This window comes from Cydia fagiglandana, chromosome 16, assembly GCF_963556715.1.
Source record: "Cydia fagiglandana chromosome 16, ilCydFagi1.1, whole genome shotgun sequence".
Lineage (NCBI taxonomy): Eukaryota > Metazoa > Arthropoda > Insecta > Lepidoptera > Tortricidae > Cydia > Cydia fagiglandana.
Genome location: NC_085947.1, coordinates 16416120 through 16431972, shown reverse-complemented (window position 1 = coordinate 16431972; position 15853 = coordinate 16416120). Strand labels below are relative to the sequence as shown.

At 38.7% G+C, this 15853-nt stretch overlaps 2 protein-coding genes across 2 annotated transcripts in view; both read right to left on the bottom strand.

The window, feature by feature from the left end:
• LOC134672265 (uncharacterized) overlaps window positions 1-6771 on the bottom strand; it is a 30573-nt gene extending 23802 nt beyond the window's left edge. The window contains exons 1-5 of the mRNA XM_063530163.1: window positions 6579-6771; window positions 5611-6014; window positions 3928-4108; window positions 2958-3129; window positions 1295-1407 (exon numbers count right to left, since the gene is read on the bottom strand). Coding sequence (XP_063386233.1) covers window positions 1295-1407; window positions 2958-3129; window positions 3928-4108; window positions 5611-5993 — 849 coding nt within the window. The 5' untranslated portion in view covers window positions 5994-6014; window positions 6579-6771. The remainder of the gene's footprint in view (window positions 1-1294; window positions 1408-2957; window positions 3130-3927; window positions 4109-5610; window positions 6015-6578) is intronic.
• A 2224-nt stretch (window positions 6772-8995) lies between these two features.
• On the bottom strand, window positions 8996-15711 carry LOC134672042 (CCHC-type zinc finger nucleic acid binding protein). The gene is made up of 3 exons (XM_063529940.1): window positions 15552-15711; window positions 12227-12407; window positions 8996-9673 (listed from the first exon to the last, which is right to left on the bottom strand). The coding sequence occupies exons 2-3, from the start codon at window positions 12403-12405 to the stop codon at window positions 9418-9420; spliced, it is 435 nt and encodes a 144-aa protein (XP_063386010.1). The 5' UTR covers window positions 12406-12407; window positions 15552-15711; the 3' UTR covers window positions 8996-9417.
• Between the last annotated feature and the right edge of the window lie 142 nt (window positions 15712-15853).

Sequence of the window (15853 nt, the reverse complement as noted above, 5' to 3'; positions counted from 1 at the left end):
AAAATCTGCCGGTTTCCGCATGACCGGAAGTGTGGAGGAGCCATTTCGTCTTCCTAAGAACGCGTTGCGGCATATAAGTCGCGAACGATACATTTTACAAAAAAAAAGTTTAAATAAACAAAAAAGGTAATTTTATTATACACAAAAAAGGTCTCTTTACATTTTTGTCCAAAGTTAAAACTTTTTGACTTGAAGCATCATAAAATCGGTCAGATTAAGAGAACCCACCAACATTTTTGTCAGATTAAAAAAATATGCTTTCAGGATACCGAGATAAACCTCCCCTATGAAAATCTGACGCGCTCGAGTATTTCAAAAAAACTTTTTTTTTTTGCATTTTCAAAAATTCATCGTAACTTATCGTCACGCCGAAATCGTCAGTTTTTTTAAAGGAAGCTTCCTTGGGGCCTACTTAACACCCCTTCCGAAAATCTGACGCGCCCGAGTAAATTATTTTTTTTTGCATTTTTGACTACTTTATATGCCTACCCCCACCACGCAAACCGGCAGATTAGTATACCGTTGTTATCAGAGGCACTCGGGGCATACGTAGTATGAATATCTGACGCGCTCGAGAATGCCCAAGTAACTGGTTTTTTTTTAACATTTTTGAAAAACCGTACACGCCAAACCCACCGCTAAAATGGTTTTTGCCATACGAGCTTTTCTTTTCGAAATTATTTTATCTTTCGATTTTGATAGGTCTCGACGGCGCCGTTGAATTACGCCATTTAGCTACCTCGCCTCCCTAACTATAGGTAACGATACAATACAATGACATTTGACTCTTGTTGGTGGCAGTAAAAAAGACGACCATAACCTATAGTCCGTTTTTTTAGCATTAGAAAGAACTTCGCAGAAGTTTGCTTGTGGTTCTAAATCTGGCACTTTTAGCGGTGACAATTTGAAGTAAATTATATGTATTGACCATGCTACATTAGATAATTTAATAATTATTAACAATTAACAAGCCTGATAAAAACTGCACGCTTGCTTCTGCGGAGTTCTTTCTAATGCTAAAAAAACGAACTATATATACCACCATTTCTAAGTCCACAGTCTGTGTCGTTATTGCTTGCTTTTAACTTGCAGCAGGTCTTTAAGTCAGCAGGCAGTGGCGGATAGCAGTTTGTTGGCAGAAAACTTATCCTACCCTCCACCATTGTAAACAGGGCTACACACACACTACAGGGCTTGCTGCCTTGGGGCTTAGGGCGGCCGAGGCGGCAAATACACCACTTTAGGTAGGCTTTATTTCCAGGAATGAAGTATGACAAGTGAAGTAGGTACTCACCTGTCTCGAAAGCCACCGTTTCATAATGCGGCCGTTGGGGTCCAGGATGAAAACGTCGATGGCGCGCCCGAATGCCTTCAGCTCCGTCGAGATGGGGATCGCGCGGAAACGCACTGTCAAAACATAATCGAGCTTAGTCACATATATATAATTGTATATAATGATATGGTAAAAGAAAGATATTTCATAATAGGGTTTCAAATGACAGATTAACGGCGGGGAGTCATATAAATTCGAATCGAAAGTAACCTAGTTAAGTAGGCAAAATAAGCACTCCGATAATAGTTCTACGGATACATCGGCATTAACACAACGGTCATAGGCCTGTAAAACTTTTTTGTAGACATCGCGTATTAGAAAAAGACGGGCCCAATAATAAGCTTAGGCTTATCGGAGGCATTTATGGTACCTACCGAATTTTCACTCTTATCGCGATACAATTAAGACGATTTTAATCACCCGGCCCTTCAACTCCATATTGTCCAAACATTACATGTGCATAATGAAAACATATTTCAAAGAGTACCTTAAACTGAACATATGACTACAATTAAAATCCGTACGTTACCAAACATCCAAAAATAGATAAGTGAATGAACTCAATTAGACTCGCAACACGCGGTGCATAATGAGAATGAGTGCATCTTATTTTAGTTTGACGATATAGTAACGTTGTCTAGTTTATTTATCTTTCGTATGTAATTTACTTGTGTTGATCGTTAGTTTGGGGTGTTCAATTTGTGTAGTGGCAGATTTTTCTTATGAAGCAACAAAAAATAAATGCATTTTAATTTTTAAACACTCACTGCTCAAGACTTGAGATAAAGATAATGACACTTTAAACTCTCGCGTTTTGTACACATATTTAATTACACAAACGGGTCTACCGCGATATTATTAAAAATGCAATGGAATTATATCGCGGTAGACCCGTTTGTGTAATTAAAGATAATGACAGTTTTTTCAAAGCTAAGTTACAATGTAAAAAGTAACAGTGGTCCGACGGCCTTTGACGTGCACCGAGCTACTAACAATGCGATGACAGCGATGTATGCAGCTGCAGCTCGGGTGCGCGCGAGCTTGTAGTCAGGAACTGCTGGTGGGACCTGAAGAATCTTACCGGTCTGGCCCTGCATGTACACAGGCTTGTCCAGCTGAATGAAGATAGTCATGAAGCGGCGAGAGAACGACAGAGCGGTCTCGTTGACGAAGGCGCGCCCGCCGAATGGGTTGTCCAGGTATAGACCTTCCATTCTATGTAGCTCGTAGTCAGGAACTGCTGCTGGGACCTGAAGAATCTTACCAGTCTGTCCTTGCATGTAGACGGGCTTGTCCAGCTGTATGAAGATAGTCATGAAGCGGCGAGAAAATGACAGAGCGGTCTCGTTGACGAAGGCGCGCCCGCCGAACGGGTTGTCGATGTACAGACCTTCTATGTAGCTTGTCAGGAACTGCTGGTGGGACCTGAAGAATCTTACCGGTCTGTCCTTGCATGTAGACGGGCTTGTCCAGCTGAATGAAGAGAGTCATGAAGCGGCGAGAGAACGACAGAGCGCGGTCTCGTTGACGAAGACGCGCCCGCCGAACGGGTTGTCCAGGTATAGACCTTTTATTCTATGTAGCTCGTAGTCAGGAACTGCTGCTGTGACTTGAAGAATCTTACCGGTCTGTCCTTGCATGTAGACGGGCTTGTCCAGCTGTATGAAGATAGTCATGAAGCGGCGAGAGAACGACAGAGCGGTCTCGTTGACGAAGGCGCGCCCGCCGAACGGGTTGTCCAGGTACAGGCCTTCAATGCGGAGCTTGTAGTCGCCAGGAACTGCTGTCGCTGGGACCTGCAGGAGAAATGAAGATTTACCATTCCTAATCCTATTAAGAGTCACACGACATATACTCTGTATCTTTAGGTACTTAAATAAAAGTAAACAAATCATTTATACATTTATTGATTAAATGACCAAATACAAAACCACCTAGATCTGTCACTGAACGACCTGACTTTAACCTAAATTATTTGATCATGTAATGTTTTCATCTACCCTCAACTGGCTTAAGAAGCCATTTGAGGGCAGATTTTGTTTACTTTTTTTTAAATACCTAAAGATAAGGACTATAGTCAGTAAAGAAATTTCGGATGTAGTTTTTATTTCAGCGGTAGGGCTTCTGGTCTGATAATGGAGATGAGCATAACGTAACATAGAAGTAATGTAACAAAAGAATCCAATCGAACTTTTATTTTCCTTATTTTCTAAATTAATTATGCGCAATTTACATACATTGACGACTGCCAATAATAATCGCTTCATCTTTATTCATATGCAAATAGTGTGCACAGTAACATTATTTTATTGTCTTGCATACTGATCATTTTATGGTCATGATATTAGTCTTTAGTGACCACGATTGGTGTTAATAAAACAAAGCAATTTAAACCGTTTGTATCCATTTTAAAAACTTGTTGATTCAAGCCCTTTAATTTAATATTTTGCATGATTTAGTATTTATTTGTGTGTTTGTCGCTTTGCCAGGACAGAGTAGTAGTATTATGGTTACGAACGCTCAATGCCCCAGTATGGCATACTACTTTGAGGCACCAACGAGCGGTTTGTCAACGACAAAACAAAAGCACTTACTCTCAAATTAAGTATCTCGGGCACCCCCTCTTTGACCCTCATGCTAACGTCGGTCATCTCGACGCCGTCGCGCGAGATCGACGCGCGCACCGTCATCTGCATGCGCGCGCGCAGGATGTTCGCGGAGATCTTGTAGATCTGCCCCGGCCGGACCATGCGGGAGGCAACTATGAAGTATGTGCTGGAAGGGAAGGAGCTGATAATATTGGGAGAAGCTAGTTTAAATGCCAGCAAATTACATTATTTGAAAGATGAGGGATGTATCAGCATTTTACTGTACTGACTTTAGAGTATTCGTTGTATGTGCCTGTGCACTGACAACTGCAACAATAAAACGATTTTATGATGTAAGCTTAGTCTTATATACACAGGATGCTATGTGGTCTATATGGATAACATCATCATATTCATCATGATCATTCTAGCCTTCAGTCACCCACTGCTGTGCATAGGCCTCTCTTCGTATACGCCACTTATCCTGGTCCTGGGCTAACACTTATATGGATAACACTTTTTTTTAAACTAACAGGCCTTACAGTGTTGTATTAATATAGGTGCACAAAAATATTTTTTGTATTTTAGAGCAATTACAAAGTGATAGATGGATCGTTTATATCCCTTGTCCTGTTTGTTAGGTAAAATAAATAAAATGTTTGTAGGTAATGTCATACAGTTTATGTTGAGACTTTCTTTTTCGTATTTGGAACCTTTGTATGTAATTTAATTGTAAACATTTGCTATGTACTAAGAAATTATAAAGTTGAGGGCCCCCAGGGGTTATCATATCAGTAGGGATGCATCAAATATCGTTGAATAGCACTAAAAAGGAAGGGTGTGAATCAGTCTCTATTACCACCCACAGTTTAAGGACTTTTTTATGGGGTTGTTAATGTTCGTAAATTAATTACTTTAACCTGTTATTGAATTATTAACAGCAGGTGCTTGGTAATAAAAACGGGTATGTATTCGGGACACGCGAAGCTGCAGGTGGCTTAGGTTGGGTAAAAAAAATTAGGGGTCTAATAGGTAAATAGATTATCTGCAGATTTGAGATAAGGCTTGGTTGACTGGTAGATGATGCTTTGAGGATTTTGGTACTTTTTTAGGGTTCCGTACCCAAAGGGTAAAACGGGACCATATTACTAAGACTTCGCTGTCCGTCCGTCCGTCTGTCCGTCTGTCTGTCACCAGGCTGTATCTCACGAACCGTGATAGCTAGACAGTTCAAATTTTCACAGATGATGTATTTCTGTTGCCGCTATAACAACAAATACTAAAAAGTACGGAACCCTCGGTGGGCGAGTCCGACTCGCACTTGTCCGGTTTTTATTTTATTATATTATGGGCAATAAAGGTTAGACAAAAATATAATACTAAATCAAATTTCCATTCATTTGGCTAAAATAGGTAATGTATACTGTGCATGTGTATATTTTATAGGTTTTATAGGTTCTTACATTTCATCTAAGATATGTCTTATGTCTTGACAGTATACATATAGGCAATATTGTCAATCTATGTGTTTGATTTTTAACCCGTCCAGTGCTGCTGAAGCATAACTGAATTCTGAGTTACAAATATACATATTACACAAACAGACACACAGGTACATGTATAAAATTAGGGAAAGCCGCCGCCGAAAAAGAGTAAAACGCAAAACAATAATAAGGAAATATTACTTACGCTTCTCTCACAATAAGTCCTTCCAATTCCACATTAGCGCCAGGACTACTGTACGACCTCTGTGTGTCCCACGATGCTCTTGGAGTCACATCTTGTGGAAAATTCAAATCATTCCTATTCTGATTATAATTTAGATCATTTCTATTATCAAACTGATTGTACCGGTCTGGGTACCGATTTCTGGTGTCATATGGATTATTGTACTGATTTGGGTTCCGAGCGTCATAAGGATTTTCATATCGCTTGTCATCTCTTGGGTCATTTGGATTTGTGTTGTAGTAGTCATTTGTTGGGCTTGGCTGACTCGGGTCATAAGTGGGATTGTAATCTTGGCCGTAGCATTGTAATATCAGTAATGATATGTATAATGATATGAAATTCATAATTCAGATTTAGTTGGCTGCCTGCAACAATAATACTTAAATAATCAGTATCTAATAAGAATAAAAAAATCTAATCAAATTAAGTTTTGGTATCAAAACAAAATTTTTTGTGTAAAATACTTTTTTTTAACTGTAATTAACTATTGTAGTAGCATGATGCTCACTTCAGCAATAAGACTTTACCACTTAAACACTTCATCAACATTCAGATAAAATAATTTTATGCATGAGTGGGACTATTTCATTCATAACTTCTATTATGCATAAAATTATGATATTTAAGGATACAAGTACTAATTATCAAGTTCAATTAACATCCATGTTGGTTTAGTTAATAACTTAATTTGGTTCTCAACAAGCCGCATGTGTTAAATATAAACAAAGTAACAGGAAATACAAACTTGATTCGAGTTTCAAATAACATTCGTTAGACAACGTAAACACAAAGTTTATCGGATAGTTCAGTGTTTATTAACCTACTTATAAATTAATTAACCTACTGTTACAACAAACAACAAGCCTGAAATGGTTTAATACTATCTTAACCGTAATTATAATTTAATAATAAGTTAACAACGACTTAACCTGAAGTTAACGCCCATGGAAACGCCTGATTTTGTGTTACTAAAACACGGAATTCCGGCACATTGGTGTTGTTATTTCACTTAACTATGAAAGAACTTGTTAAATGTAACTATTAATCTTATTTAGCGTAAAAATTTCATTGAAAATACTTTAATTGATTGAAACTAAATAAGTTACGTTAACACCGCCTATTACTCACTTCACTTGTTGACGGGATAGCAAAAGCAAAGCACACAGCTCGCGCAGCCGCACCACGCCCGGCAGTTTAGCCGTTAACCGGTATTTACCGAAAAAAGCACAACCCTAGTATCATGAAAAACGCTCCAATATGAACTCGTGTAGCCTCAGCTTTACAAACGATGCGTGTCTATGGTATCTATGGTATAGAGGGGGTGTCTTACTATATACTCTGTGGAAGCACGTAGCTCTAAGCACGAGGCGGGAAAAACAAACCCTACTACAAGACATCCTTTACATCCATATAATTTTCAAGTTCTTCGTAGGTCTGCTAGTCTAGCACATTTTTCCGCATCTCACGCGACTTGACAATAAGCCATCGTATTATATGCTCTTTGGCCATCGTAACGCAGTGTTCCAGACCAGGGAAAGATCCTCGACTCGCCTTTTCGTAATTATTTTTAAATTAAGAACAAATAACGTATAAAAAAACGTGTAAAGTGTATTCGAATATTGAGTCAAGTTGGATACCTAGAACCATGTAAGCCATTGTTTATTAAATTAAGAATATTACCATTACCATGTATATATATTAAGGAGTGTTGTCTATTAGTAAAACAGCACCCTCAATTCTTTAAAACCAGAGAGGAGGCCTATGGTTCAAATTCCAGATGGAAGCACAAGTTAACTCTGCCAAAATCCAACTTGGTATTATTTCAAAAAAATGTGTACTTTATGGCAATAAAAGTATATAATAAGTTACCTGATGACCTAAAAAACAAACCAACTACATTGTTCAAACATTATTTAGATTCTTACCTACTTAAGCATTGTTTTTATAGTGTAAAAGAATTTCTGGATCAAACTGATTAGCTTCACAGTTTAGCTGTTTGATTGTACCTAGTTATATTTTAATATATTGTGTAAACCAAAGATATAGATGTAAGAAATAGATATAAGTGAAAATATTTGTACACCGACTTCACGGTAGAATATGATGGAACTTGCATTCATTCTAATTTAAGATCACATCAATGTACCATATTCTGACAAATAAATACATTTCATTTCATTTCAACGTTCATTTGTTTTATCAATGCATGATTCATCATCATCAATACATGTGTAGCTATACCTTTATGCGTGAACCATGCATGCTTGTGATATTGGGGTCATGATTAAGAATAACAAGGTGATGAAGAAGGTACAATACAACTATACAATTTTTCCCATGCCTATGAATGGGATCAACCACCCACGGAAATCAGCATTTTCATTAAAAAAAAAACCTTGACTAGCCGAAACTTTCGGGGGCAGGAGCTATGTATAGCGATTTTCCTTTGATTAATTCCTGTTTCATATTGGTTCCATGGCATTTTTTTCACTGGGTTCAGTTCACCAAAACAAGCACCCACAGACTACAGTAGAAAAGCAAATCAAATTTTAGACCCATAATAATTAAACGTAGGTCAGTAGGTCACTTAGGGCCACTTGCACCATCCCACTAACCCGGAGTTACGCGGTTAAACACCCAGTGCCAAATTGTTCTGGTAACCATGGTAACTCCAGGTTTAACGGGTTAACCCCGGGTTAGTGGAATGGTGCAAGTGGCGCTTAGTTGGTCAAAAATCTGATAAATATTGGTCATATGTGATGATATGAAAGCCATGTGGAATCTATTGCAGTTTTCAGTCATCACTGTGACTGGCAAGGTACTAATTGGCCCAGAACTCATATTTAATTAATCATTACGGTATAGGTAACTAACCCAAGTAAAAAAGGAGACTAAAACAGTGTGGGTCTAAAAGTTGGTTAGCCCAGAAAGCTGTATACTAGGTACTACTCGTAGTACTGCTAAGTCTTGTCATGTATAGTCAAAGAAATATATGAAAACGTCAGATGAGGGAGATAGAAAACTTGATAGAATAAGGCAAGATTTTTATTTCATTATCTCCCACGTTAAGCTAAACAAGTATACAGTAACTTGTGTAATAGGTACATAGTCATAATGACCGGGATAACAAAATAAAAAATATTCTGATTGATGAAATTCTAATTAACCACTGAATTCTCCACAAGTAAGCAGGACCTCATAAACAAAGGATTGTTCAAAGTAATTAATTATCACAGAGTGAAAGAGTAGAGTTGTCAAACCACAGCAGCACAACTAACTAGAAACGGGACGAACAGGGGTCAGGCCTCTCCCGGGATCTCCTCTCCTCCTCATTGAAAAGTCATGGTACGCCAGCATCCAATTTATCTTTTGACAAAAAAATCTGTACAAAATATATTAAATATATACTCTGTAATGCTAAAAACTGTAACGCTACCTCATCAATAGTTCAATCACGATTATTAAATGATTTAAAAACACAATAACTCGATCACGTGCAGAACAAACATTAGTCTAGCCACGGCCGCCGGCCGCTCGGAGACTTATATACAAGTCAACATTAAATCATACTCCTCAGTCTGTCCATTTCTGTATCCGATTTGTAATTCCGTTGCGTTAATTTCATCAGTAGTGGTCATACGATATCGTATCTCGTCCTTTGCTTATCGTCCGTGCGTGGCATCATAATATACATAGTTTCGTAATATTATATAAGTGCGGTGGCCGCTCTGCGTCTGCGGTGAGCCGGAGCGACTTGGGCGGGGAGCGTTAGTTCCGCTCGGCCTCGTCGCAGTCGCGGGAGATGTGGCCGGGCTTGCCGCACATGTAGCACGTCTTGGTGCCGTCGGGGCAGTTGCGGCTGATGTGGCCGGCCTTGTTGCAGTTGTAGCAGGTCTGGCCCGAGGAGTCGCGGCCGCCCTCGGGGCAGTTCCGCGCGATGTGGCCCGTCTTGTTGCAGTTGTAGCACGACGGCTCGTCCGGGCTCTGCGCGCACTCGCGCGCTATGTGCCCCGTGCCGTTACATCTGCAAATTAAAAAAAACAATTCAGCTAAAACTATTTTAAAATGATTTGAACATAAATTGAGGATGGGATTTTATTGGCTGAATTTCAGCAGCCAATCGTGGTACTTGTGGTCAGCTATCAATGCTATCATGTTCAAGTTCTCAAAGCTAATATATATAAGTAAACAGACAGTCTTAGAATTTCAATTCGTACATGATTCGTCCCTATTGTTACTAGGACAACAAAGGAAATGTATTTAAAAAAACAATCCGTTGGCAGTTGGGTAGTAAAAGCATGGCAGGGAAGCTCATCAAAGTATGTTTTCTAAGCACTCATTGTTTTGAGCACAGGTGGAACAATCGTCGCAATTTCATTTTAACGTGACCGCGAACACGTGCGGCCGGCGCCATCTTAACTTGAGGCCAAGGTCACCGACCGAGGTCAGCGCCAGTCCCCGGCGCCCTACGCACGTGTTTATTCGCAATATCCCCTATTCCCCTACCCACCCCCGAGTGCAATGGACGGAATGTACGTAGCATGTCAGCGAAGTCATTTTACCATTGGATGTAAACAAACTTCTCTGTCACCATTATAATTTGTAAGATAACTTTAAAACACCTGGCCCTCTAAAGAAGCTTCGTCACAAAGGCGCGTTTTCCGGGCGACACGTGAGCGGGGCGCGCCGCTTTTACATATAAAACGCGCCTGTGTGACGGAACCTTTAGGGTGGTATTGCATCTGTCCAATACCTTGGTCCAATGTCATTGCGTCTCACTTTCTCATTAAGCAAAATGTGAGACAAAATACATAAAATTGGACAGGTGGAATACCACCCTCAGCTACTGCTGCATGACAATTGTGCTGATTGTGCAGCGAGCGAACCCAGAAACTTTTTCAAGTATTTCCTGGATTTATTTGAGAGAATGATAATAAGTAATAACTTGTCTTCCCCTCAAATAATACCCCGCGTCTCAGATATGCAGTGACATAATAATCATAAATAAGACCATGAGAAATTAAGCTGTGTCCGTAATATCGGCAGGATTGTGACCGCTAATTGATAACTGAGACCTACGTTGATACAATAATTGCACATGCCCTTGACATGGGGTTGCGAGGTAGATCGATTATGAATTGATAATTCCCTGCGAGTAGGCACCTACGTAAAAAGTTATAGGGGACAGTCATTACTTTGTCATATCTAAATGGCCCTGTAAATTTACAAGTAATAAAAGTTCCTTCATATACTGTTTTTGTTAAATTACTAACTATGTATATTAACTGATTCGGTGCTGATGACACGCCTGCCGTGTCATCAATGTTTTTTACGTGTGGCGTATGAGGAGACGACGAGGAGTGTCACCATATTCTATGGCGCATGGCATGGCTGCCGTGTCATGAAATTATTGTTCCGCGCCACAGCCAAAAGTTTTCGAAAATGGAACACGCAACGAATCGGTTAAGGTCATGTCATGTGTCATGTGGGACCTAGAAACACCAGCCACGGATAGCTTTATTTAGATTAAATAAAATCACTACCGTAGGCACATTTAAACTACCTATCTGTTAATGCCTTATCATTATCCCCTCTACTATGCTTGTATTCCTCAAGTAGATGCACTGTTTATCTGACCTTATCTGCCCTTCGAACACAATGTCAATTAACGCATTAGTTGCGATATATATTATAAGCCTATCAAAATTAAGTTTGCAACAGAAATAGGTCGATAACCTCTCGCCGATTCGTCCTTTTAAAGACAATGTCAATGTTATTTTTAAACCGATAATTCGACAAGGTTGCAATGCAAGGAGTATCTCCTCGGTTATTTACATATCTTGAAGCGATAACTCGCGAAGATTTCATTGTGCGTACTGTTCGTAAGGAATAAATAACTACCTAGGTATTCACATTTTTGAGGTGTTAAAAGTTTAAACATACCTTTCTAAAGTTTTTTTCAACTTTTTTTTTAATAAGAGGCAGTAGTCTCGTTACCTGTGTTTTTTGCGATCTCTTTACAATACGAAAACTCCAAGGGTTCTTGGAACCCAGTTTGAGAAACCTGACTTGAAAGATGCCTGATGCCTGTCAGACGTAAACATGGCAGGCCGAAATTTTCTTAGGGCCGTTCAGTGGACCACATGGTAGGCCGAAATTTTCTTAGGGCTGTTCAGTGGATCAAGAGATGGAGTGAATCAAGTGGATGACAGCGTATTGAGGTTGGGGAGTAGGTGACCCAAACTGCCCTGCCCTCGGTGGAAGAATATGATTCGAGCCCTACCCATAACAGGGTCAAGATAATCCTGGATAACAGGGTGCTAAAGCATTGCACATAATGTAAGGTCCTGGCAGAATATCAGCGATGTGGCTTGTCGCATCATCATGCTGAGCCAGCGCCAATTCTCTGGCACGACACATGGTTATCGTGTGTTAGTATACTTAATAGTTTTTCTTTTAATTTAAGCTGCACGTGAATGTTTAATAAATCTCTCTTTGTAATTACCATGTATGTTGTGGAAATGAATAAAGTGTTTATCTATCTATCTATCTAAAAGAAAAAGAGATACTCTGTTACCTGTAGCAGCGGTCGGCCTCCTCCTTGCAGTCGCGCGCGAAGTGTCCGGTGCGGTTGCACTTGAAGCACTTCTCGCGCTGGCGGCTGAAGCCCGCGTCGCGCGTCTGGACGCCCCCCGCGGTGCACTCGCGGGCGAAGTGCCCCGTCCGGTTGCATTTGTAGCATACGCTTGAACTCATTGCTGGAAAGATAGGAGGTTGGTCAAGAAATTGCTATACGAATTTCAAACATTGGAACTTTGTGTTGTATGTAGTGACGTAAAATAGATGTACGAATTCAATTAAAATTACTTTTTAAAAGTTTTTGGGATTAGGGGTAAAAACGGGACCCTATTACTGAGACTCCACTGTCCGTCGGTCTGTCACCAGGCTGTATCTCATGAACCGTGCTAGCTACAGTTGAAATTTTCACAGATGATGTATTTCTGTTGCCACTACAACAACAAATACTAAAAAGTACGGAACCCTCGGTGGGCGAGTCCGACTCGCACGTCCGGTTTTCTCATTTAGACTGGAAGCTTGCTGAACAATGCTTTTGTTAAGATTAGGGTCCTAGCCCAAAAGAAACATCTGAGGAGACTTGGTCTAAACTAAATGATAAAGTTATACATATTAAATTTAAAAATAGCAATTTTATAACTCTACTATGTTGTCAAAATCAGAAAGTTATAGTGATTGGTTCCAGTTAACAGAGCATTCCATGAAATTGTCTACCTTTTGTCCCGTACAAACGCGAAGTTTCTGAAGATTTAAAGGTATAGGAGTTTCCTTTTCTATGACAAATGGACAAAAATATGCACAGAAAAATAATCGCCTGCTTCAAACACCGATAAAAAAGTCTCAACACAGTAAATAAAATGCGTTTGGACGGGACAGCCCGTGGAATGTTCCTAACACAGTTATTTTTCATTTGTTGGGAAAAAATTATGGCTTTAAAATTTTGGTAACCAAGTCTCACTTACTATAGGCCTCATTCGAGTTGAATTAAGGTAATTTTTAATCTTACTATTTATTACTACAGAACTTAAAGAAAAACTGCTTCAACGTTGAAGATACAAATATCCAAGATTTTACCTATGCTTGAATCCCAAACTAGTTGTAATTGATTGTAATACAGGTGTTACATCACAAGTGTGTCATAGAATACACTGAAAAGTTAGCTGCTATTACCAATATAGGATGGCAACACTGAAATGAAGGCTTGACTGTGGCCCTAAGGTCAAAATGTTTGGACACTCCTGTTGTTAAAGGACGTATAAAAAATGATATAACTTTTAATAGGTTGCTTTGCTTATAGAACCCCAACACATTTATTGCCATTAAGTGCTACGGCTTACGCTCGTAGCGCCTAGCCACGTCTTTGCCGTATATAGTATAGCGCGTAGTCACTACAAACAGTGTACCCGACTATCGGGTCCTTGGCCCTGAATGTGTTAAGTAAAGTTATTTTCTGCCTATTTGCATACCTAACTCAATGCACAAGTGGTTTATTATTTAACAATTCATATTTAAGTAATTTAATGCTCCTATAAATAATTGCATGTTTATCCATACACACACTGTACTGTGTGTGTGTGCTTACTGTGGGGCTTAGCCAATTTGTGTAAAAATGTCCTATAATATTTATTTATTATTTATTTTATTTATTTATTTATTATTAGAAAGGTACGACTTGTGTCAAGCTCTTGTCATCACTATATTACAATGACCCTGACCGATTGTACCGCTGATAACAGAGCAGTTTGATTTACTGTAAATATGTTATGACACCTAATATTCAAAATCTTAAAAAAGATAATTAATTCATTATTGTACCTTTGAAAATTATTTTAAACTGAAGTTGTTTTATTATAGAACAATGTTCAAAAACTGTAAATTTTAAAAGATCTTACAAACTATACAAAGACAATATCTTGCAACTTAATTTCTTTATCAATATGTATAGTTCTTATGCAAATAATAATCTATCATAAAACAATACACTTGCAATCCTCCATTAAAATCTCAATGTAAAATAAAACAAATTGACAAGATGAATACTTTCTCATAATCCTCCTAACTCGGGTTGGTCATGCCATACCACGGACAATTACTTTCTAAATTGAACTCATTATTTGGGTCAGCAAGTTATTTAGGTCTAACTGTACTTTAGATGGTTTGAGAAATTCCTGCATTTTCCAGCATTTTAGGTTTCACTTCAAGAAATTTGGTATTATGAAGTATCATAATGGTGATAATTAAAGTGATGCAGAAAAAAACTTGCAAGGACAAATATAAATTTATACAGACAAGTATAAAACACCTCGGACGAGTTTCTCGAATAACTGGAAGTTATTATTATATGCTTGAGAACACCTAAATAAACGACATTCAATGTGACTTGTAATGAGGTTTCTGGTAGACTTTAACTAGGATTTTATAATACAGGTTGAATTTATGCGAGAACATTGTAAAGAGAATGCAGTGTAGAAAGTTGCAACTTTAGCCCAATTAAGTACCTATAATAATACTCCGTATATGTAAATATGTTTCTCTACGCTTTATATTTAATGTATGTAGGATTTCTTAAACCAGAAAAACCATATTGAAGAAGTACAATAGCTAAGTAAACATAAATTTCTTTAATACTATCGAAGAGTTATTATGTTGTGTAGCTTCATACATTGGAGTTTCTCTATCAATGTCGAATGTGGGAGATATCACTATCTAACAAGAATCTTAACTACTTGATATCTCAATAAAGTGGCCAACAGCCAACAGGTTTGTGGCCTATAAAGTAACCTCAAACATCTCACTTGTAACAACTAACAAGTACCTTTTGATGAATATTCACAGCACACTTACGTCGTGTATTTATACGATTTCTCGAGCGGTTCACAGTACATTGATGCGTCATAACCAATAGAGGAAAAAAGAGAAAAGTCGCCACGACATGCCGACGGCAACGTGAAAAGCAGACGTACGACACAACCTAAGTCAACATGAGGATCTTATTCGCGATATCTCTACTCGCTATCAGTGTATAAATACGGAGAAAGACGAAAAGCAACACATTTCACAACTAATTACCGTGTCAAGATGTGTGTCAGAAAGCCAGTACTTGTCAAACTTGACCACGTTCAATAAACAACCTAAACATAACGCGGCAAATCTAATAATGAGAAAATTTCACTTAAAACACACTGGAATTACACGAAATCGACAGAATCTCATGATGCATATAAAAAAATACAGTTGGAAAGTACGTACGCGGGACGGTAGCCAAACCACGTGTAGAGGTACCGGTAGCGCGCGATTTTAGAATGATTAAGACCTTTAGCACTTACCGATTGTGTGTGAAACTTCAAAAGCACTTAAATCACTATTATTTAGATCGTTGGTCGATCGAAATTTCTCTTGAATTAACAAATTAGCTGCAATTTATGACGCGTCGTCTGCAAGGAAGCCAGCCACCATCACTACGAATTCGTAAAAGACATTTTCGCCATAGACACCACTCGAAGTTTATGAAAACGAAAGAACCATAAACAACAAAGGCGTTTTTTATACTACTGTCAAATTTTGAACGAACTGCAACTCGATTGTCTGTGGTTATGTTACTAGAAAGAAAAATTGTCTCCAATCAAGG

Bases quoted from the DNA above. Each gene is read 5' to 3' on its own strand.
- LOC134672042 (XM_063529940.1), bottom strand. From the start codon at position 12,405: ATGAGTTCAAGCGTATGCTACAAATGCAACCGGACGGGGCACTTCGCC. The intron at 9,674-12,226 runs GTAACAGAGTAT...TTTAATTTGCAG, and splicing joins GAGGCCGACCGCTGCTACAG to ATGTAACGGCACGGGGCACA.